Genomic DNA, 24,275 nt, shown 5'->3' with positions numbered 1-24,275 from the left:
GATGTCTCTGTCGTTCTCTGTGGTAGTTTTACTCGGGTCACCGCTCTCCTCACATTCCCTTCCGGCTGCTCCACCTGGTCTGGACTCACGCTCGACACCTGGCCGGATACGAGCAGCAAGACGCTCACGAGTTCCTGATCGCCGCGCTCGACGTGCTGCACAGACACTGCAAAGGTACCGCAGCCAATCACACGCATCACAGCCCTATCAGCTGACCGCTCGCAAAGACCCGCCCCCTTTAGTTATGGTTGCCATGTCCGGCAAGCCACGCTCCTCTCACGCCAAACCTTTAATATGTTCAATAAAACATGCATTTAATCTCACGTTATTGACCAATGTACTTCTGACCTTCGATGATTCAGTGAAACCATAAGCAAAAATTACTTAGTGATGTAACGGTATGAAAACTTCATATCACGATTATAGTGACCCAAATTATCACGGTTTGGTTAAAATTAAATTAAATAAAATTAAATTAAAATTTGGTTAAAATGAGATGAAAATCTTCAAAAAGAACTGATACGCGCACTGAAAACATTTCAACAAGTTTTATATTTGGAAATTGACAAAAAAACAAATAAAATTAGCAGCTCTATTCACTTTTTTTTAAGCTTACACATTAAATTATATGACCGTAGTCAATAGCAACGCATTATAACACAGCGCACATCTCTTTTATCACCGCGGACACTCTCTCGTTTCATTAAAATGCTATTATAAATTATAAACGAGGTTAGTGGATAATTTAGCAGCAAATGTCATTATAGTGGGGGGAAAAAACATTTAGTTAAAAGTTAAAATGTTCCATTGAAAATCAAATAAATGTATTTACATATACTATAAAATGACATTTATTTTAAATGTATTGCGCAGCTTTTTCATGAGGCAACAACATTTGATAGATAGGACAGAACAAGAGAGACCATTAATAATCTTAATCTTTCATTGGGCAAAAGTATTATAGGGCTATTATGAAAGGCTTCGATATAGAGCGCTTTGCATTGAAAAGTTCAGAAAACAAGGGTAGGAGAATAGATATTGATGCTTAGTGTATCATATCTATGCAACAGTTTATTAGCCTTTTCTTTTAACAGTTGTACATTTCAGTTCAGTGCTCTCTACTCCAGTGTGATCCGACACCCGGGAGAAACACTCATGATTTAGAAACGGAAATAAACTCCAGCGAGATAAAGTACTTTTATGAAAAACCATTGACCTTTTTCTACAAATAAAGTATAGTAATGGGAACCTTGATCTTGTTTCCTCGTGTTACTGTCGTAACCGCACACGACGCGCTGAATGGACGGAGAACGGCTGAGGAGAGATGAGTTTCCATTCACTTTTACGACTTAAATACTCATTTGTACCTCACATTAAGCCATCGAATCGCTTCAGAAGTCTCGGAATATAGTGCATGAAAACTTTATGGTGCTTTACAATATTTTTTATATCTTTAGTGGGGCTTAACAATAACAGAGAACAGTACGTACAATGAATTTACAAAAGGTTTTCAAAACGCGATAATCGAACACGGTTTTCATGGTAATTACATTTTAAAAGATATTACTAACTGTCAGGAGATTTTATCGTGGTTTATCGTGAAACCGGTAAACGTTCCATCCCTAAAATGACTAGATTTTTTAGTTTTTATTGGTAAAGTAAGTGTTAAACTTTCTTCTCCTGCATCCTATTCTTCCGTTATCCAGAATATCATCAGCGGAAAGGTTTGTTTGAGCGTCGTCAGGAGTAGATCTGCTTTCCTTCAGCCTGAGGCTTTTAGTGTGAAAGGTTACATTTGTCCAAAAATATATATATTTTTTTTTTTGTTAAAAAACAAACAAAAAAACAAGCCCAGCCATGGTGGGAAAAAAGTAACGCAAAAGTAATTAACGGATTACTTTTAAAAAGTAAAAGTAACTAAGTAACGCAATTGACCGTTCGCAAAGACCCGCCCCCCTTTAGTTACTGTTGCTATGTCCGACAAGCCACGCCTCTCACGCCACACCATATACAAAATACATCTCAAAATATACAAAATACATCTCAAAATATACAAATACTACGGTGGCCGAGAGAGCTCAACGTGCTGCAACTGAAGAAAACACATGCAAATAAAATAAAACGCATGCAAATACAAAAAAAACGCGTGCAAATAAAAAAAAAACACCCGCAAATTAAGAAAACATCTTCATCAGTTTCACAACACACGTGTGCTCCAAATACTCACAACACCACCAAATACAAACGCTGCAAAAGCTCACAACACAAATACAGAAAACGCGCTGCAAATAACACAGAGCACAGCGGAAATGTTTCCAGAGGAACCAAATAAGTGACGAACCCGGCTGGGACGTGCTGGAATAGATATCCATAAATCTATGTGTGCTGGTGCTTACAGCTTAAAATTATACTTTATTTATTTATTTGTGCAAAACATACAGAGATTACATTTTTTTTATGACATACAACTTGTATACAATGTACAAAATGTATTAACAATGTGTTCAATGTCATCAGAATACAAATGAGAAAAGAACAATGAGCTGGAAACTAAAATAAATAAATAAAAAAGATAAAGAAGAAAATCATGAAGGAAAGATATTTATCTATACATCAGTTACACTGTACAAATTGTTTCATGTTATTACATTTTCATAAAGAAAAGTTTCGTAAGAAATGTTAGGTAATGTAGGGTCCAAAATTTTAAAGTTGAGACACACAGATATAACGCATATTTTAAAAGCTTTTTTGTAAACTAAAAATAAAAATGTTTTTGCATCCGTTATGTTGACAGCATTATATTTCTGTGGTAAGAACAGCTCTTCAGCTGATGGACTCTGTGCTGCGTTGTCATGGGAACATCCCAGGTGAAAATAATGAGGAAATTAATTTCAATTTCAATTTTATTAATGGATAGCCCCTTGAGATGCAACATCTCATTTTCAAGAGGGGTCCATACATATAGACATAAAACTATATGTATGGACGCATAGATTTATGGATATCTATTCCAGCACGTCCCAGCCGGGTTCGTCACTTATTTGGTTCCTCTGGAAACATTTCCGCTGTGGTCTGTGTTATTTGCAGCGCGTTTTCTGTATTTGTGTTGTGAGCTTTTGCAGCGTTTGTATTTGGTGGTGTTGTGAGTATTTGGAGCACACCAAATGTGTTGTGAAACTGATGAAGATGTTTTCTTAATTTGCGGGTGTTTTTTTTTATTTGCACGCGGTTTTTTTGTATTTGCATGCGTTTTATTTTATTTGCATGTGTTTTTTTGTATTTGCATGTGTTTTCTTCAGTTGCAGCGCGTTGAGCTCTCTCGGCCACCGTAAAATACATTGCAAAATATACAAAATACATCTCAAAATATACCAAATACATCGCAAAATATACAAATACGTCGCAAAATATACAAAATACGTCTCAAAATATACTAAATACGTCGCAAAATATACAAATACATCGCACAATATACAAATACATCTCAAAATATACCAAATACATCGCAAAATATACGAAATGCATCGCAAAATATACAAAATACATCATCGCAAAAAAATACAAAAGATATCGCCAAATATATACAAAATACATCGCGGAGAAGAGAGGACACTGACAACGCACTGACAGACAGGAGAGACCAGGTTACTTTTGATATTAAACAGTCTCAACTTTCAAATTTGGTCGTTTTTTAAGAAATGTAAACAAATACCGTTTTGTGTCTGTTTAATGTGTCTGACAGATCGCTCAGTTAAATCTGCTCGTGAACCGATCATCTCTTCCTTCTAGTTCATTCATAGCATCAAATAAACATGAAAGAACATCAGAAGGAATGTTGTTTTAACCGCGGAAAGACGTCAGTACACACCGTTTCTCAAGTTCAAGTCCTCCGACGTTAATCTACTAACTCTCCTGACGGCTTCGTCCGACAAAAATGGCGGATTCGGCGGATGGCGGATTATGATTGGTCAGATCGCCTGTCAATCAAACTCCCTGCGAACGGTGAATTGAATGAAACGCAGCATTAGCTTGCTAATTATATCAGTTCCACCTGGCTGCTTTTCAGATGAAATGTGTGGTTTAGAGCAGGAAAGATGAAGTAACGCTGCATGGTGTGTGTTAACAGTGACAGCTGTATTTTAGGACTAATCTGCTGTCAGAAAGCAGGACGAGCCGGAACAGAATGCATTTCAGGCGGGTAAAGACGTACATTAAAGATGACATTATCTGCTATTGGCTGGACAAACATAAAGCCCGCCTCAAAATCACACTATTGGTGGAGCCGGTGTTGCTGTGTCCAATTAAAACAATGTTATGATAGTGAAAAGTATTTTAATAACATCAAGGAAATAACACATTTACCTGTAAAAGTAGGGTTGCACGATTTTGGCGGGAAAAAAAATGTAAAAACCTTTTTTTCTCTCTTTCTAACAAAATTGCTATTGTGATTTTTAAAATGCAATTCAAAAAGCTTTGCTGTGTTTGGGCTGCAAAATTTGCCCACATTTAGTGATTTATGTAGCAATACGACTAAAATAATTAATTACAGATGCTATTATTTTTATTATGGTTATTACTAAATAAAAATATGAAATAAGATTTGTCAAACAATGCAACGTTTAAAAATACTGTAAAATAAAAAATGGTTTAAGACGATAAAAATGAGAGTATTTAAGTAAGATTGTAAGATACAACTGTAAGATTGCTATACTAATAAGGTTTTCTTAAGAAAACATCAAGCTTTTATTTAGCCGTTTCCCTTCTGAAACATGCAACACATGTTTATTTGATAAAATCACAGCGTTTGCGGTGTGATAATCGCTTTTATTCCCATTAATCGCTCTGCCTTAAACATCCTGCAAGCTATTTCACATGTTTTTCTGGATCATCTGTCAGATAGCATGCGGATTTAATGCGTGTTATTTCACTCACAGCACCGTTAGCTTTATAGGACGTCGCCGCTTCTCATGTAAGATCTAATTGTTATTCATGTGCAGATTCGTGACTGTAGGATGAAACATTTCCTCCTTAAAATATTGATTCGACTCTGAGCGCGCATGTGCGAGAGCGAAGGAGAGAGTCTTGTCGCAGTGTACGCACTGAGGTCGGAGTCGGTGGGCGATGGGAGCAAGCGCTCCGAGACGGAGGAGCGGACGAATGAAAGCGAGAGGATATAGATGTAGAGTCGGTAGACGGATCTCACTCTTTCTCCTGCAGTGTGAAAGCAAAGGGAGGGGTGTTTCTGCAGCAGTCCGAGCGCTGCTTTCTAATCAGACCTTCTCTGTCTCTCTCTCTCTCTCTCTCTCTCTGTGTGTGTGTGTGTGTGTGTACGTGTGTGTGTGTTCGTTCATATGCTCCTTCCATGTCCGCTAAGGAGATGATAATGGGAAAAAAGCCAACAACCCAAACCACTGCAACTGCATCATTGACCAAATCTTCACAGGAGGCCTGCAGTCTGACGTCACCTGCCAAGTCTGCCAGTAAGACCACATATACAGCACAGTGTGTGTGTGTGAGATGAAACGAGGCGAGCGAACATCTGTCAACCGTTCATATATCTGTTCTTGCATTAATTGACACATTGAATTGAATGTGTTAATGTATGCAAGAATGAACTGACATTCTGCTTTTTTTTTGTGAATAAGGCCGTCCCGTTTTAAAGTCTTGATGTTGTTTTTGGGCTCTACTATGATATGTTTTTAAGTTTGAATGTTCAAAAACACATTATTTTCCCCATATTCTCCATTGTTGCGGCTCCTATCTTCCCAGTCTGTCAGTAACGCTCTGTTTAGTTCCTGTCTCTATGAAGCCCCTCCTTCTGAAAAGCACACTGTGCTCTGATTGGTCGGCTGGATCAGTGTGTTGTGATTGGTCGAGCGCTTCGAGTGTGTTTGGGAAATGTCCCGCCCCTAATTACCATAACCACCAGTTTAACACACTACTAACTAACTCAACCAGGCCCCGCCCCTTTATTCTGCGCATTAATTATTATAATGAGGACTATTGTGTCGTGTTCGTTCCCGAAAGAAACTCAAGACTACAATGGAGGCGTTTCAGGGAGTTCAGAAACACTGATATAGAGAAGAACTGTGTGACTTTGCAGAGATTTTTCACTCTCAAACAGCAACATTACACACTGAAGAAAGATGAACAGGTAAAAAAAGCACAATATAGGACCCCTTTAAGTCACTTCACTCTGCATCCATTTTAGTAAGCTTTTTTTATGTAGGCAGTTGACACACTAGTACCCCTGATTTTACATTTCAATTACATAATTAAAATAAAGTCTGATAACAATGCTTTTGTTAATTTTGCTCTGTGAAAAGATATATATTTGATTAAATTTGTTGCCTTAAAATGCTCCCTAGTCCCTACATGGTTTTGGAACAGAGCCAGTGTCTATGCATCTTGTTTTCTCGAAATAAACGCTCCTCAACGCCACCTTGTGTTGAACAGAGGTATTGCATCATGCACATTGCATTCCTGCCGTTTCTTGATTATTTAAGTGCAAATGCATCTATCAAATCAAGTTTGAATGTTTTCTGGCCGATTCATGAGTGCTATTTGAGGTTGTGCATTAGTAGCGCTGAGAAAAAGATGTGATTATTCAGTGTTTTGTGTGTCTGCAGTGGAGTCTCCACCACAATAGACCCGTTCTGGGACATTAGCTTGGACCTGCCGGGTTCGTCCACCCCGTTCTGGCCGCTGAGCCCGGGCAGTGACGGCAGTGTGGTGAACGGAGACAGTCATCCCAGCGGAGCCACCACACTCACAGACTGCCTGCGCAGGTGCACACACACACACACACACACACACACACGCGGATCTGTGATCGCACCGGGCGCCACTGACTCAAGCTTCTGCATTGCAGGTTCACCCGACCCGAACACTTAGGAAGCAGCGCCAAGATCAAATGCAGCGGTTGCCATAGTTACCAGGAGTCCACCAAGCAGCTGACTATGAAGAGACTTCCTATCGTGGCATGTTTCCACCTCAAAGTACGTGTGTGTGTGTGCATTGGTTTCTTTTTTGATGCAGATGAAAGTGCATAATGTTTGTTTTTAATGATTACTGATAAATCTTAATGCATTTATTTTTTATTAGTATCAGCCCATATTTGATGTATATGGAATGATATTGTAAACATTTAATCGTGCATGCTTATTTCTCCCATTTTTCTGTTTAAATGCGTTATTTAATAACACTGTTAAATGTAATCTTTAGCAAATATCAAAATGAATATCCATTTTTTTTTATACTGTACATTATATTTTGATGGCAGAATTTACAGAATTCTGTAATGAGATGTGATTGATGATGATAAATGTATAGAAATATTCAAATTCTATTCTACTGTGTAAAAACAAATTTACACACAAGTGCATTTCTATTAATGGTAATATTGCATCAAATTTAATAGGAAAATCCTTAAATATTATTAATATTATGATTGAAGAATTTTAAATGAGTAAAAAACCAAGAGCTTAATAAAACATTTTGTGTAAATCTTAAACTTCATTTAAACATTTTCATTTTCTATTTTTCAATTTATGAATGCGAATCACATAAATTAAATTGTCCATTCCCTATTCCATTAAGATATATACAAACTGTTTTATTTTACTCATTTATAATATGAATATGTAAGCAATTCAATTTGATGGGATTTTACTATTAATTGAAAAGCATAAATCTTAAAAGTAGTGTAATATGAATAGTTACATGAAAATGTATCAAAATATTAAAATTTTATATTAGTGTACTCTTTAAAACAAAGTAAAGTTTTAAGTTTTGATGGCAGAATAAAATTTTCACCAACATTATTATTATAACTAATGCTACTACTGTATTTATATATTATTTCATCGTTATTTCTTACTTTACTCTGAGTAGTATACAACTTTAATATTTATATACATGTCTCATTTAATTATTTATTTTTAATAATAATAATAATAATGGCAAATTATTACTATTATCGTCATCATCACAATACATTTATTGGTTACCGGCCATAATATTAGCATAATTATCCTCTGTCTGACCGAATGTTTATATTGGTGCATCTGTACTTTGCAACTTCACATTCTGGTCAAGAACCAGCAAAAATGTTGAATATCTTACAAAGACTTCAAAGAGCTTCACAGTGTTTGTGTAATCGTTGCTCATCTGAATGTGTGTGTGTGTGTGTGTGTGTGTGTGTGAACCCTGTCTCTCGTCTGCATCTCTCACTCCTCTGTTTCCTTGTGTCCAGCGGTTCGAGCATTCAGCGAAGCTCCGGCGTAAGATCACCACCTACGTGTCCTTTCCTCTGGAGCTGGACATGACGCCCTTCATGGCCTCCAGGTACGACCTCACTCAGCTCTGCTAAACACAACACTCGCTAAACTAAACATCCGCGTTGGCGAGTGTATGAAGCGGTGTCAGTCGCCCGTTGGCCAGGAACAGTCTTGAATTCTAACAAATGCAAAGTTGAGCTCTTTTCCATGCCCACCTGCGCTTGAATGGACAAATTCACTCGAAATTATAAAAAAAAAAAAAAAACCTTGTATCAGCGAGAATCCTAGTAAACATAGTCGGTTATGTCTTAAAGTGACAGCATCCAAATAATATTTTTTATTTATTTATTTGATATGGACATAACAACAGCATTGGACAAACCAGATACGTTGTTTTTTTGTGTGTGTGTTATAGCAAAACTGCTCATTTACAACACTTGTCCATAATCCTGCTACTGTTTGCGTTTCTTAATGTTAACCAAACAGCAAAGGACAAAGAAAAAAAAATTAGACCTGGCTGAAGAGCACTGTTTATTACATTTGTATGTATTGTGTTGTATTGTATTTATTTGTGCTTTTAATTTGATTGTTTGTTCTTATTTTATTACTGAATGTTTTCTTGTCTTTAAAAATGTAGCCTATTAAATGTATTTTAGTTAAGCTAGTAGTTTTAGCTGTGGTATCAAATTGGAATAGAGGAATGTGAATTTTCACTGGTATCTAACATTTTGGTGTCATTACTGCCTGCTTTTGTGTCATGGCTGGCAAAAAAATATTTTAAGGCCTTGTTCGTCAGTATCTGATGCCTGTCAACAACGACGGCAACATTCAGACATGGATTCGTCGTGGATAAGGAAGTGGAGTGACTCTGCAAATTAAATGCTAATGTATTTTCTGTTTGTCTCGCAGTAAAGAGAGCCGAATGAATGGCCAGTACCAGCAACCAGTGGACTCATTAAACAACGATAACAAGTAAGTGACTGTTGCGGGCAAAAATCCTTGATTATGCGGCCCGATTTCTTTAAATGTGCGATGGAATATGTGGGATATTTATGCAATTTTATGCGATGAAATTGCGGGAACTTTCAAAAACGGCGGTTTGATGAATAAGAGAAAAAAAAGTGATTCTCCAACACCCTGTTCTCACTAGGCCTTCATGTAAAGAGTCATTTCTTGTGACTTACTATGATAAGCAAGCGAATACATCACAGAAAGTGCTGGAATAATTCAGTTCTCATTTTGTTTTATTTCAGACCTTAATAAACACATCAAACTTACAAAACACTGATGAGTCAAACAAGTTCTGGTGCTTTACAAAAGGAATATGCTACAACTTCTGTAAAAATTAATCAATAAAATATAAAAACATAAAGTGTGCTCCTGTTTTACAGCTTTTCGATGATGTTCACGTCGCGTAATGACGTCACTTCATAACGTTCCCATGGCAACAGGGGGAAACGGCGGCTCTCGTGTGAAGCAAACGCAACATTTTTCATCTTTCTGCTCAGATATATGTGACTTTTTTGCAACGAAAATGCGAGGATTATGAAATCATGCAAGCGCCGCATATTTTGCACGGAAATCGGCAATTTATGCGGCGAAAGTGCGGCGTATTTGAAAAAATGCCCCCGCATAAATATGCAGACTTTGGCTGATTATGCACTAAATCATGCGATCGCGTAATCGTGCTTTTCTGGAGGGACTGTTTATCGTGTGTGTGTGTGTGTTATCACTGTAAAGCTGCTTTGAAACGATCTATATGGTTAAAAGCGCTATATAAATGAAGGTGACTTGACTTGACGTGTGTGTGTGTGTGTGTGTGCAGGTATTCTCTGTTCGCAGTGGTGAATCATCAGGGCACGTTGGAGAGCGGCCATTACACCACATTCATCCGGCAGCACAAGGACCAGTGGTTTAAGTGTGATGACGCCATTATCACTAAAGCCAGCATTAAAGATGTCCTGGACAGCGAGGGGTCAGTCTCACACTCGTCTACACACACCAGAACAATAGTGACGTCTGAGTCACACTTGAGTTTCAATACATTCAAAACCAAATATCAAACTTTTGCAGATAAATTATGCTGGACTAGAAATTACTATACTTTCATTCATTGTAATGTTTTGCTTAAAGTGAGCTTATGCTTTCTTAAAGGGATAGTTCACCTACAAATGAACATTTAGGTGTCTTTTTATCTTCAGTAGAACAGTAAAGATTTGATAACACTTTATAATAACTGCGTACTATGAATCATTACTTAAGCATTTGTTAATAGTTAATTCATAATTTATAATAGACATTAGTTAGCAGTTTGTAAATACAGCTATAAATGCTTTATTCTTGATTTATAAGCATATCTATAATGTTTAATAATTGTATTTTCAGACTTTTTCAATGATCAGTTTATCATTTCTGAATTAAGTATTACATAATTTACAATCCAGTTATTTAGGAGTTGTCAGTGGTTTGTAAAAGCTTTACGAGACATAAATGGTCCTCACTTTAGATGAGCTCACAAAAATAGTTAACTGACACAACCACTAAACTACCTGAATTAATCATGAACTACAGTAGAAATGCGTGTTAATAAAGCATTTATTAAAGGGGTGGTATAATGCCCTTTTCACAAGATGTAAAATAAGTCTCTGATGTCCCCAGAGTGTGTGTGTGAAGTTTTAGCTCTAAATACCCCACAGATATTCTTATATAGCATGTTAAAATTGTCACTTTTTGAGGGTGAGCAAAAATGCACCATTTTTGTGTCTGTCCCTTTAAATGCAAATGAGCTGCTGCTCCCGGCACAGGGGGCGGAGCTTCAAGAGCTTGTGTCCGATTACCTCACACACACACACTGAAAATTTCAAAAACTTTTAGCCTTTTATGTTCAAACAAAGATGGAGAGACTCAAGAAGAAGTGACGACATGTAGAAGCAACAGGACATTTCTGAATGTTAGATGATGAATTTATGCAGCTGATGTGGAGTTAACTCTCTTCTAGTCATTGATTAGCATATTCGCTCATGATAATCTATAAATCGTGTTCCCGGGGGCGGGGTTTATGTAAATTCTAGGGTTGGTGATGTCACTAACCCGTGAGGAAGCTCGTGTAGTTCCTACCAGCCGTTTGTTGTAGTCCTTAAAAAACTATTTCTTTAAAAGCAAATATCTCCCTTTGCTTTGAACTTTGCAGATGTTGTTTATGCTCACACAGCAACATTACACACTAACTACAGTTAGAGAAGTGAAATCATAATCAACCACCCCTTTAATATACTGAGTACTATACATCTCTAAATAATAATATATATAAATGTACATTAAATCATGTAGTTTATTAATCATTCACTTGCACTGACAACTAAAATAGACGATAACTAATAAAAAAATGACAAAAACATGGTTACTAAAACCTACAATAAAAATGAAAACTAATTCAAAATATGAATAGAAACTATATCATCTCATTGAAACTTAAAAAAAGGTAATTGCAATAGTGAGATGAAGAAAAGTCAGAATTGTCAGATGAAAAAGTCATTTTTGTATTCTTTATATATATATATATATATACATTTGTATTTTCTCTTTTTGCAGGTACTTGTTATTTTACCATAAACAGTTCCTCGAATACGAATAAGCCGAGATCCAGACTCGGTCCGAGTCCAAAGCTGTGAAGGGAAGATCGTACGAGTGACGGCGTGATGATGGAGAGCAGGAACAACACTCGCTCGTCCCGGGACAGAAGAGTAAAAAAATGCAGCCTTTCTCACTAAAGAACATTAAAAACAACAAAATATGAAATTAAAGAAAAAAAAATAAAGAAAAAAATTACACAGCTAAACCAATCTGCACTGAGCAACCGGAGCATACTTGACAGAAAGAAGAAGAGGAGGAGGAGGAGGAGAAGATGGAGAACCTCCGGCACTACAGACACACACAGACTGACATCTCATCGTCATCTTCATCATCATCATCATCACGCGCACTTCACTTTCAGTTGCGTTTTCACCCACAAACAATATAAAGCATTCACGTGCATCAGTTCCCTCGTCCTCAAATGATTTCTCGAGAAGTATATGAGGGGGAAATATTCCTTTTTTATTTCTTCGTATGCATTATTGATGTACTGAATGCAAAAGAAAGGTGTTATTGACTTCAGCGTAAACCTATATTGTCGGTTGAGTTTGGAAATACTGTCCTTGTCCAGCACTTTTTTTATTTTTTCTTCATTCGGAAAAGCTTGTTTTTCTTTTGGTTGAGGGCTGAAAATGTGTCACACACACACACACACACACAAATCTATATATAAATATATTTTTATAAGTCCTTTATTTCCTGTTTACGTGTCCTATACCCCCATCTTTTCTCTTTATGTGCTTCAAGTCTTGGATATGAATGGAAAGGGTGTGTTTGCTCGGTTGCATCACAGATCTTTGGTTGGACGTGAGAAGTTTCGGTTGCTGATGAATGTGGCTGCAGGTTTGTTTGGTTGTGAAGGCTTGTGTTTCAGACGCATTGTGAATGAAGACTTTTTTTTTTCTGTTCATATGTGATGCCTGTCGCCACCATGGCTCGATTCAGCAGTGTTATCCTCAGCCACATGTCGAGTGTGTGTGTGTGTGTGCGCGCATGTATGCATATCCTGTGTGTGTGTGTGTGTGTGTGCGCATGCAGGTATGTGGGCACCTGTGTGTTGGTGGTGTTAACGTGTGTGTGTGTGTGTGTGTGTACTGAATCAGTACTCAAACTTGGCATGCTGTTTAAACTGGATGCTAAAAGACTTTGGGGAGGATTTTATAAATGTTAATTATGTATCTATGTATAGTATGTATGTATGTAATGTATGTAAAACAAATCAATGGAAAAAAAAATGGTGAAGAAAAAAGTGCCGTGTCTGATTTACTCTCTGGCCTGAAACAAGTTCGGGATAATATCACAAGATTTCTGCTTTCCGCCGGGTTGGAAGGTTGTTTTTATTTCAATCGCAATGAGTTTTTCCACTCTTAATTAATTTCAGTTCTTTCTCATTCGCCTCTGTATCCTTTGTTTTCTGCTTTCATCATTTCTTATGCTCGTTTTAGGCCATCTTTATTTCTGCTGGAAAACCAAATCAAATGATTCATACTCTTATGGCACGACAAAAACAGTAAAACAGTTTTTTCATGCACTGGTCAGTTTTGAGGGCTATTTTGCCTCTATAACATCTCATCTTCAGGCTAGTGGAAAGACAACATACAAAATATACATGTAAGTGTTTATTTTATTACACCATCTAGTTGCGTATCTAATATCAATCTATATCTTAAAAGTTGGTGAGTTTGAGTCAGAAATCTCCTGTTCAGCAGCTTTACACGCACCAAACTTTACAGTTTAATTCATATATATTCTCAAGGTTTGTTCATATATCATTCACCTGATTTGTACAACATTTAAACATGGCGAAAATGTATTTTTCTGCTGTCTGATGACTATTTTCTGAATTATTGAGTGATAAACAGAAATCCAAAATACCCTAGAATTATGAACCTGACTTTAATGTTTTCAGATTTCTCTTCTGAAAATGTTTGCAAATTACTGCATATTTAGTTGGATAATACCTCATTTGCATATTTAAACAATATTTCAGAAAACTTGTGATGCAAAACAGTTGTCATAATGTACAGTGGTTAATGATTAACCGTTAATCATTGGGTGGAAGTATGGTGATATATATTAGGATATATGCTTTCCCTGTAGTGACTGCACAACAGTAGGATTCGGGGAGATTAAATCATATTTGTTTTCTCCACAGAATATACAGATATATGTTGAGCTCCAATGTTGTTTAACGATTAAATGTGTTTCCAAGACACGGTATTGTGTTTCGTAGCTGTCGTGTAGAGTAACGTGCCTCATTAGCAGCTGTTTCGATGGGCCGCTATATGTAAGCCGTCCGCCATATTGGAACAGTCAAAGCAAGCAAACGGTCATGCATGTATGGATTTTATATCTGCAATAGATTTCAGCAGATGATTTTGCTAAACTAACACAATGTAACAAAACGAAGCCGTAAGCTAACATGACATTAAACAGCTACCACAGAAGCCTACAGTTGAAAACATTTTTAAAAGTACCAGTCAAACCTGTAATATTGAGTAACTGCATATAAAAACACAAACCAACACATTATCAACTGTGAAAGGTAAAGGTAAAGGTTATCCCATTTCTTAGGGAATTTAGATAATTGACACAAAAACACGATATGCTCTTGTTGTGTCGTTGCGACATCATATGGTCAAAATGCCTGGAACCAGCTGGAACTTTAACTTGGGATATTCCCGCGCACTCTAACCTCCTCTGGAACGCAGCGTTTTACTGTGAGTGACGTCACGCTGACCGTTCCAAGATGGCGGGCCAGGTCTGGAGCGGTCGAATTGGAATCTACCTTCTTTTACAGTCTATGGAATATACGCATACATAATGATAATAATCATAATATGATAATATGTCACTCTTGTATGGAAGGCCATTTCCGCCACATATGAAAATAAAATCATGCTCCGCTGCGGTAAGTCATAATTGTGACTTTAAAAGTCCAAGTTATTAGCTCTTTTTTTTTTTTAATGGAAATTGTGACTTAAAATTAGAAATTGTATAGTAAATCGATATTGACACATTTAAGTAAATATTATGACTTAAAAGTCAACGTCATAATTTTGACTTTTTAATTAATCATAATATGTATGTCATAATTTTAGATAAAGAGATAGATATTTGTTTTAGTGTCATGATTAAGTCTTAATTTTGACTTTTTATGTCATAATTTCAAATTAATGTCACAAGTTTACTTTTTAAGTCTTAATTTCGATTTATGTTATAATTTCGATTTAGCGTGTCATAATTTTGAATTTTGGCATCATTACCAGAGCTTGATTTTTTTTCTTATGTGGAATATTTATAGCCTAGTTAATCGTTTCAAAGTATGGACTGTGTGTGTGTGTGTGTGTGTTTTGCCCAGGTTTTGCCCTTGAATCAGAAATGGTCATTTATGAGTTATTCTGTTGGTTTTGTTCATGGTTCGAGATTTTTCTGCACGTCTATCTATGGAGAAAATGACCGAGAAAGCTATAGGCTACTTTCAAGATGAAGCTGGCTTAGAGAGTATGTTGTGCTCTAATTAATAGCATTTATTAAAACTAAAATTACATTGATTTTCCATAGGAATTTTTGAGTGCGAACGTCCTCTCCCTCACACTCGCATCGGACACTAGTATTCATCACATGCTTGTTTGAGTAGGAGAACATATGATCCTGAACGGCCGGCTCTTGTCGGAGTGTGTGAGCGCTGGATGATGTGTGTGTGTGTGTGTGCTGCTGTTCTCTCCGGCCTGCTGATAGTGTGTGTGTGGCGCCACCGTGTGGTCAGAGAAGCAGTAGACACATGTTTCTGTGGCTCTCGATCTGTCCTGATCCTGATCCTGGTTCACATCAGCAGCTCGAGTCATCAGAGAATCTGAAACAGCAGAAACACATGATTCATGCGAACTCTGGAGAAGATGATGTTATGCTAAAAATGTTTTTCATTTGATGGTGATAGAAATATTTTGATTTAATTATTAGTAGTGCTGGGCCACAATTAATCGCATCCAAAATAAAAGTTTGTGTTTACATAATATATGTGTGTGTGTACTGTGTAACATTATTTTGTATATATAAATACACACATATGCATGTAGGCCTATACGTTTAAGAATTGTTTATATTTATATATAATATAAATTATGTATACATATAGCCTGTATACATTATATACACATGTGTGTGTGTGTGTATTTATATACTAAATAATTTTACACAGTACACACACATATATTATGTAAACACAAACTTTTATGTTGGATGCGAATAATCGTTGCATACATTGCATTACGTTACTATATGCATAAAGTCAAATGGAATAAAAAAACACCAAATTTTTAACAATTTTAAATTTATATTAAAATATATTTAGAAACAATATCCAAATGTAAAAACACAAAAGCAAGGAAAACTACAGTTTTTTTCTGTACAATGCATTTCTTTTGTTTCCCCCTGACATGTTTGGTTATATACTCGTATAGGCTACTCCTGTATGTAAATTATGTTTTGTTCTTATTAAAATGCATTTAAAAAAAACTGCACTTATTTCCCTGCACATAAAAACACATATTTGATATTTTTTAGATCCCAGCATAAATAGTGTAAAGAAGTATTGTTAATAAATAAACATATTTTATATTAAAAATAATGTTATAAGACAAAATGAATAAATCTGTCTTCATAAATCCTGAATATGTTTTGAGTAGTTTAGATAAGGGGACATTCTAAAACGCTTAATGGCTTAATGTATAGACAGTGTTATTAAAAGACCAAACTCAGTAAACACCTTATTAATAAACCATATGTACAACAAAATCAGATGAGCCCAGAATATGATCTCAACCAACGCGTTCCACAACGTTCATATTCTGGGCTCTTTGATTTTTCTGTACATAGCATACTTTATTAGTATGATGTTATGAGTTTGGTCTTTTAATAACACGCCTTATTACATTAAGCCACGTTACGTGTTTTCAGATCATGGTTTTTCATGTAATTAAACGCTTTGTGTTCATATTCTGGGCTCATCTGATTTTTTTGTAAATGCTCACTTAACCCTCTGGGGTTCTTCGGGTCAAAAATGACCCGAAGCGTTTAAATAAAAAAATGTTAAAAATCGTAGCTTCATCGGAATGGTCCAAAACTTGGTGACTTTTTTGGTACTTGGTATATGAACACCCAAAAAAATTGGGGAAAGGATTTTAAAAGTCTAAGTGGTCGTAAAAAAAAAAAAAGTCACACTCAGGGTCTTCGGGTCAAAAATGTACATAGGAAATGAATGGGAAATTGGCAAAAATGTGAAAATACAGAGTTTTTTTGTGCATACAATCTACAAAACAGACAGGATGCAGAAAAAAAGCACACAACAGTGAAGGGGTGAATCTCTTAAAACAATGGGTGACAAATATTTTTCCATTTGTTCTCTTTATAATGCAATGTTCAGGTTTGACTGTATTATAAAGTAAAACTGCCACTTCAAATTACCATTTACACCAACCAAAAATTATTATTATTTTTTTTAATTTAAAAAAATGACAAAAATAGTCTTTGAGAATCTGTAATTATATATTCAAATCAACAACCTGAAAAAAAATAAAAAAATGTGAAAAAATCACTAGAGTGTTTCTACCATAGGTTTCTATTATGAGCTGTAAATCCACTAGTGGTAAAAATGTGCTATTGCGTGATAAAAATGCTCAGTGTGTCCACCAGATGGCTCCGATCTCATTTCAAAAATTGCTTTCATGAGGTCTAGACTTGACTCTAAAATGAAATACAGCTTTAATAAAATTTAATTATTTAATTATATTTAATTATATATAAATTTTCTATTATATTCGATGGGAAAAAATGGGTCTTAATTATTGCATAAATATTAATTATAAATTATAAAATTATCTCAAAACACCCAAAAAGAAAAGAAAAAATATTATTGAACAAAAATATATTTAATTGATTTTACTCAAATAAAATGTATCTTAATGCCGCCCTCCGGGTCATTTTTGACCCGAAGGTCCTGAGTGTGTGTCTAAAATGAGGAACCCCAGAGGGTTAATAATGTTGGTTAAAAAATAACCCAACGAGTAACCCAAGTATGGGGTGGTATAGCACCTTCCCAATTGTGGATTATTTTAACCCAATGCATTGGGTTAAAAGCCAGATGGGTTGAAAAGTAACCCAACAGTTAAGTTTACTATTTTTATTTTATTTATGACATTATTTTTAATAAATAAAATACACTTTGTATCCAAATACAGATTGTTTATTCGTATAAAAAAACAATAAATATGTCTCAGCAAATATATTTTTAAATTACAACCTACATTTTGGGGAGTCTAGAATTTAATTTAAATATGCATAGTTGTGTACGTAATTTCCAAACACACAAGTGTACATACAACATACGTATTTAACCCAACAGCCCATGTTATTACTAGAAATTACCCAAGGATTTTAAAAATGACCCAACATTTTTTTGTGTGGAAAATAACCCAACATAGTGACCCAATATGTGTAACCCAAAGGTTGGGTTAAAAAATGAACCCAACATTTTTTTTTTTACTGTGTGGTATACTTTACTAGTATGATGTTTGCTGAGTTTATTGAGTCTTCGCCTACATTACGCCACGTGGCGCGCTAGAATGTCCCCATAATAGTGTTGTTAGATTGACCTTTGGATGACTGTGCGTGCTGGTTGTGCTGGTTGTGCTGGTTGTGCTGCTGTTTGCTGGTGTCCTGCTGGTGTTTGGCTCTCCTGATCAGCATCAGGATCGCAGTGGTCAGTGTGAACAGCAGGACAGTAACACACACCCCCAGCAGTGAGAACAGCAGCGCCTCTGAGAACAGCGCGGGTGTGTGTGTGTGAACCCCTGAGCGCCCCCTGCCGGTGACCGGAGGAACTGCAGACACGCCCACAGGACCCGGCGTCACTACAAACAAATAACACATCTATTCTTTTTTCTATTTTGAAAGGAGGCAGTCACCAAATCTTGCTCTATTGCTTATTGGACTACATTTGTCAATGCCCTTGATTGGGAAAGTGTTTGGTTATTACCTCATAAGTTTTTTGTTATCAAACAAGACCAAAGAAATCTCTTTCAAGATAATGCACAAATTCAAGACATAGATGTAAGCTGCTCTTTTTGCTCTTTTGAAACAATACCCCACATCTTCTGCCATTGTAGTCATGTGGAAAAGTTATGGTACGAGGTATCTATGTTTATTAAGGAAAAGGTACTCTTTAATTTTGTTTTGCATTTTGAAAATGTAATTTTTGGATATTTAAAGTATGATAACAGTGTAAATAAGGGGCTTTTCTAATTAATTTGTTGGTTTTATTAGTCACATTTCACATTCATAAGTGTAAGTTTTCCAACAAAAATCCCTTTTTCTTAGTATTCCTTAAAGAATTTGATCTCATGGTGACTTTAAGCATTGGTAAACCCTGAAATGTGCCATTATAAGTCATCAAGGACTAAGATTATAGGAGGCACATGAATTTTGATTTCATAATGACTTCAACAGTTCAGTTATTTTATTAACACCCCCTCTGAACTGTTTAAGTCATTATGAATTCATAATTGACAATTCTTTATCCGTGCATATTATTGTTTGTTTTAAATTCATGTGCCTCCTATAATCGTAGTCCTTGACGACTTAAAATGGCACATTTCAGGGTTTACCAATGCTTAAAGTCACCATGAAATCAAAATGGTATTTTTGAATGGAATATTGCAGTATTTATCTCTTCTCTGATGATGTGGGCGGGGCAACCTGTCACTCACATGAGATCCACCAATAGCAAACCACAACCATCCAAGCAAGCCCCGCCCACATTTGTTCTTGTCCAGAAGCGTGTCACTCGGATATACAGGACAACAGAGGAGAAAAAACCAGCGCAAATTCCCTTCATGCCAAATTTAAAGTTCTTTAAAGTTTAAAGTAATTTAAAGTTGAGAATTTAAAGATTTTAATTAAAAGCTAAAATGTCATGTATAAGAGCTCGGAGAGGTTGAAGGTCACGTGACTCATTCCTCAGTGAGTCATGAGGATATACACAAACAAGTATTCATTACTTCAATGAGCTCAATGTTTCGCCATTAAAATATTACATTGTTTAAAGAAATAAATGTTTCGCTAACTGTGACTTTGTATATTTCTGAAATGCATAACTTAGACAGTTCCCCCTGATAACAGATCACTCTAAATTGCAATGTGGACTCATGCATTTTCTGTAAAGCTGCTTTGAAATGATTGTGAAATGCACTATACAAATAAATAAAAGAATGAAATGAAATGCAAGGATGCACATGCTGTACTCACTCTTGCAGGCGTCTGAGCAGGCCGGCGGGTGACTGCCACAGATCTCAGAGCAGTTCAGACACTTCTTCAGCAGCCGGTCGTAGAACTGACCCGACACGGCTTTACATCTCCAGGACACTGCCGACACAACAGCTCACATCATCACACATCTTCACTCGAGCCCCCGATACTGCTGAACCGCTGTTTAACTAGCGCTGCGTGTTGTTTAATGTAGTTTGAACAGGTTTGGAGCTAAATAAAGTAGATTCTTTGGTGTTTAACTTTATATTACCAGTTGGTTAAATCTCAGTAGCCTACATAAAAGGGATAGTTCACCCAAAAATGTAAAATTTCCCATAATTTACCCTCAAGCCATCCTAGGTGTTTATGACTGTCTTCTTTCAGACGAACACAATCTGAGTTACATAAAAAAATGTCCTGGATCTTCCAGGCTTTATAATGGGCGTGAATGGCTGGAGAAAGTTTTGAAGACCAAACAAGTGCATCTTTCCATTATAAAAGTGCATCTATCCATCATAAAAGTGCATCTATCCATCATAAAAGTGCATCTTTTCATTATAAAAGTGCATCTATCCATCATAAAAGTCCATCTATCCATCATAAAAGTGCATCTATCCATTATATAAGTGCATCTATCCATTATAAAAGTGCATCTATCCATCATAAAAGTGCATCTTTTCATTATAAAAGTGCATCTATCCATCATAAAAGTGCATCTATCCATCATAAAAGTGCATCTGTCCATCATAAAAGTGCATCTATCCATTATATAAGTGCATCTATCCATTATAAAAGTGCATCTATCCATCATAAAAGTGCATCTATCCATCATAAAAGTGCATCTATCCATTATATAAGTGCATCTATCCATTATAAAAGTGCATCTATCCATCATAAAAGTCCATCTATCCATCATAAAAGTGCATCTATCCATTATATAAGTGCATCTATCCATTATAAAAGTGCATCTATCCATCATAAAAGTGCATCTTTTCATTATAAAAGTGCATCTATCCATCATAAAAGTGCATCTATCCATCATAAAAGTGCATCTATCCATTATATAAGTGCATCTATCCATTATAAAAGTGCATCTATCCATCATAAAAGTGCATCTTTTCATTATAAAAGTGCATCTATCCATCATAAAAGTCCATCTATCCATCATAAAAGTGCATATATCCATTATATAAGTGCATCTATCCATCATAAAAGTCCATCTATCCATCATAAAAGTGCATCTATCCATTATATAAGTGCATCTATCCATTATAAAAGTGCATCTATCCATCATAAAAGTGCATCTTTTCATTATAAAAGTGCATCTATCCATCATAAAAGTCCATCTATCCATCATAAAAGTGCATCTATCCATCATAAAAGTGCATCTGTCCATCATAAAAGTGCATCTGTCCATCATAAAAGTGCATCTGTCCATCATAAAAGTGCATCTGTCCGTCATAAAAGTGCATCTATCCATCATAAAAGTCCATCTATCCATTATAAAAGTGCATCTATCCATCATAAAAGTCCATTTATCCATTATAAAAGTGCATCTATCCATCATAAAAGTCCATCTATCCACCATAAAAGTCCATCATAAAAGTGAATCTGTCCATTATAAAACTGCATCTATCCATTATAAAAGTGCATCTGTCCATCATTAAAGTGCATCTGTCCATCATAAAAGTGCATCTGTCCATCATTAAAGTGCATCTATCCATTATTAAAGTGCTCCACACGACTCCAGGGGTTAATAGCTTGTTTTCATATGACGTCACGCCACTGCGTTGCCATGGCGCGAAATGCAAATGGAGGGCAGGAAGTGATTTGCTGTATTTAGAAAGCACTATAACAAACTCAAAATGCCTATGTTTTGCGTCGTTTATGGTTACTTAAATCGATCAAACCACGAGGAGTTTTTATCGTGTACCAAAAGTTGTTGTTCATAAAGGGGGAAAATTAAAGAAATTGACCGAAAAACTCCGGAAAAACGGCTTGCAAACCTACGTCTGCGGTCGGGAGGAGCCGAATGGGAAAATGCTCGTTTGTGCAGTGATCACTTCGTCAATGGTGAGTTAATACAACTTAAGTGGCTATGTTTGTGTAACGTGTAACATTTACGAACTTTGTAAAGTCAAAGTATGTCTGTAAGACGAGGTAGTTGCTGATATCTACCGCCTCGATGGCAGGAAAATCTTTCAATTCAGTTGAAAATCGCACCTCTTCATAACGTAAGGATCACGTCCAACATATGTTTGATTTTTTGTTTACATCTTTCTCTTGTAATAGCGTGTAAAGTAGTACAGTACGGACTTTCCTCCATCTCGTCCATTGCGCTCTTCACTTCCCTGCCCTCCATCTGAATTCCGCGCGTCATCATAATCACGTGACTGAAACCCAGCTATAAAGGTCTTCAGAAGTGAAGCCATGCATTTGTGTCAGAAAAATTTATAACTTTATAAACTATAATCACTAGCTTCCGAACGCATCGATTTACGGTGGAAGAATAACACAACCGGCCGACGCACAACGTAATGACGAGCACAGGAGCGCAGAGGAAAGAGCGAATCAAAACACCGCTCGTGAATTAGACATTCTTAAGAGAAAAGAGGATTTCTATATAATAGAAGATGAGCTTCAGTTTATTGTACAGCCATGTTTGTTTAAACCGCGACGATACAACATCTACATCACACACTTACTCTTGTGGCAGCCGCATAACTCTGATTGTGTTCGTCTGAAAGAAGAATGTCAGACACACCGACTTGTTCAGTGTGAGTAAATCAAGGGCTAATTTACATTTTTGGGTGAACTATCCCTTTAAAGGTCCATTGTGTAATATTTAGGAGGATCTGTTGACAGAATGCAATATCATATACATAACTATGTTTTCAGTGGTGTATAAAGACCTAACATAATGAACTGTTATGTATTTATCACCTTAGAAAGAGCCATTTCTATCTACAGTAGCTACACACACCGCGGGTCTCTCTACAGGAGCCCTAAAGGGACAAACGCGTTTCGTCACTATGTTGTTCTTCATGATAAGAAGCTAAGTCAGCGAATAAAACACTGATACAATGATGAACACGTAACAATAATATTCGTAATAACATCGTTTTACTGAATAATCAAGTAAACCTAATTTCTTAATGTATCTTTGTAAAGAATCCTCATTGCTTAACGCTACTCTCTGCAGTCTCAGACGACGACATCACTTCCTGTCGGCCACCGTAACTTCTGTTGGGTGCAATTCACAAGCTCACCACTAGATACCGCTAAAAATCACACACAGTGTAACTCACCGCAGTATTCAGAGCAGCGTGTGAGAACCACAGGGTTGTTGTGACACACCAGACTGCAGGACACACACTCTCGCAGCAGCCGGTCCATGTACTGGCCTTCACCACAGCGCTGGGCCATCGCTCAGTCCACACACACACACACACACACACACCTGCGTTTTATGAGTCATGAGGGACTACAGCTTAAAGCAATGAGATAGTACAAACACTTCTGCACTTTGAGTTTCTCATATTCAGTCTTATAAATTCATCACACAAAGAAGCTGATCTTCAAACGACTCATTCAAAGCAAGCTCGGTAATATTCAGACTGGCACTTCAGTTAAACATGAGGATAAATGTATGGATGTGGACACAATTATTTTAAATTCCATGGATTGATATATGTTTTCCCTGTAGTGACTGCACAACAGTAGGATTCGGGGAGATTAAATCATATTTGTTTTCTCCACAGAATATACAGATATATGTTGAGCTCCAATGTTGTTTAACGATTAAATGTGTTTCCAAGACACAGTATTGTAAACCTTTGTTAGTTTCATGTTGAACTAAAATAATTATATTTATAAGTGCTTTGCCTGATGGACATAAAAATATATATTAATCATTATTATATATATTAAATATATGATAAAATATAAGATATTATCATTATACTAAAGCATTCAACTTTACCTGTTAAACTGTTTAAACACACTAACAGACAGACACACACCACACACACACAACTCACACACACAAACATACACACA

At 36.2% G+C, this 24,275-nt stretch overlaps 2 protein-coding genes across 5 annotated transcripts in view; one reads left to right on the top strand and one right to left on the bottom strand.

Moving 5' to 3' along the window:
• usp22 (ubiquitin specific peptidase 22) overlaps nucleotides 1-12,104 on the top strand; it is a 57,516-nt gene extending 45,412 nt beyond the window's left edge. For 2 of the 4 annotated variants that reach the window (XM_056236101.1, XM_056236103.1), the window contains 8 exons: nucleotides 27-174; nucleotides 5,375-5,480; nucleotides 6,630-6,788; nucleotides 6,872-6,998; nucleotides 8,255-8,346; nucleotides 9,189-9,251; nucleotides 10,105-10,254; nucleotides 11,871-12,104. In XM_056236101.1, the coding sequence (XP_056092076.1) occupies nucleotides 27-174; nucleotides 5,375-5,480; nucleotides 6,630-6,788; nucleotides 6,872-6,998; nucleotides 8,255-8,346; nucleotides 9,189-9,251; nucleotides 10,105-10,254; nucleotides 11,871-11,913 (888 nt within the window). In that variant the 3' untranslated portion in view covers nucleotides 11,914-12,104. The remainder of the gene's footprint in view (nucleotides 1-26; nucleotides 175-5,374; nucleotides 5,481-6,629; nucleotides 6,789-6,871; nucleotides 6,999-8,254; nucleotides 8,347-9,188; nucleotides 9,252-10,104; nucleotides 10,255-11,870) is intronic. The other 2 variants (XM_056236104.1, XM_056236102.1) reach the window with 1 other exon arrangement.
• A 3,398-nt stretch (nucleotides 12,105-15,502) lies between these two features.
• On the bottom strand, nucleotides 15,503-23,662 carry LOC130071363 (tumor necrosis factor receptor superfamily member 13B). Its single transcript, XM_056236109.1, has 4 exons — nucleotides 23,525-23,662; nucleotides 20,217-20,333; nucleotides 18,566-18,823; nucleotides 15,503-15,768 (listed from the first exon to the last, which is right to left on the bottom strand). The coding sequence occupies exons 1-4, from the start codon at nucleotides 23,640-23,642 to the stop codon at nucleotides 15,533-15,535; spliced, it is 729 nt and encodes a 242-aa protein (XP_056092084.1). The 5' UTR covers nucleotides 23,643-23,662; the 3' UTR covers nucleotides 15,503-15,532.
• Nucleotides 23,663-24,275: the final 613 nt, after the last annotated feature.

The sequence above is a fragment of the Rhinichthys klamathensis genome, unplaced genomic scaffold, assembly GCF_029890125.1.
Source record: "Rhinichthys klamathensis goyatoka isolate OS25496 unplaced genomic scaffold, OSU_Roscu_1.1 h1tg000438l_1, whole genome shotgun sequence".
NCBI lineage: Eukaryota > Metazoa > Chordata > Actinopteri > Cypriniformes > Leuciscidae > Rhinichthys > Rhinichthys klamathensis.
This window is presented reverse-complemented; position numbering and strand designations above follow the sequence as displayed.

Coding starts and splice junctions, on each gene's coding strand:
- LOC130071363 (XM_056236109.1), bottom strand. CDS start 23,642: ATGGCCCAGCGCTGTGGTGAAGGCCAGTACATGGACCGGCTGCTGCGA. Junction 20,334..23,524: donor ACGCTGCTCTGAATACTGCG/GTGAGTTACACT, acceptor TTGTGTCGGCAG/TGTCCTGGAGATGTAAAGCC. Junction 15,769..18,565: donor GCACGCACAGTCATCCAAAG/GTCAATCTAACA, acceptor CTGCTGTTTCAG/ATTCTCTGATGACTCGAGCT.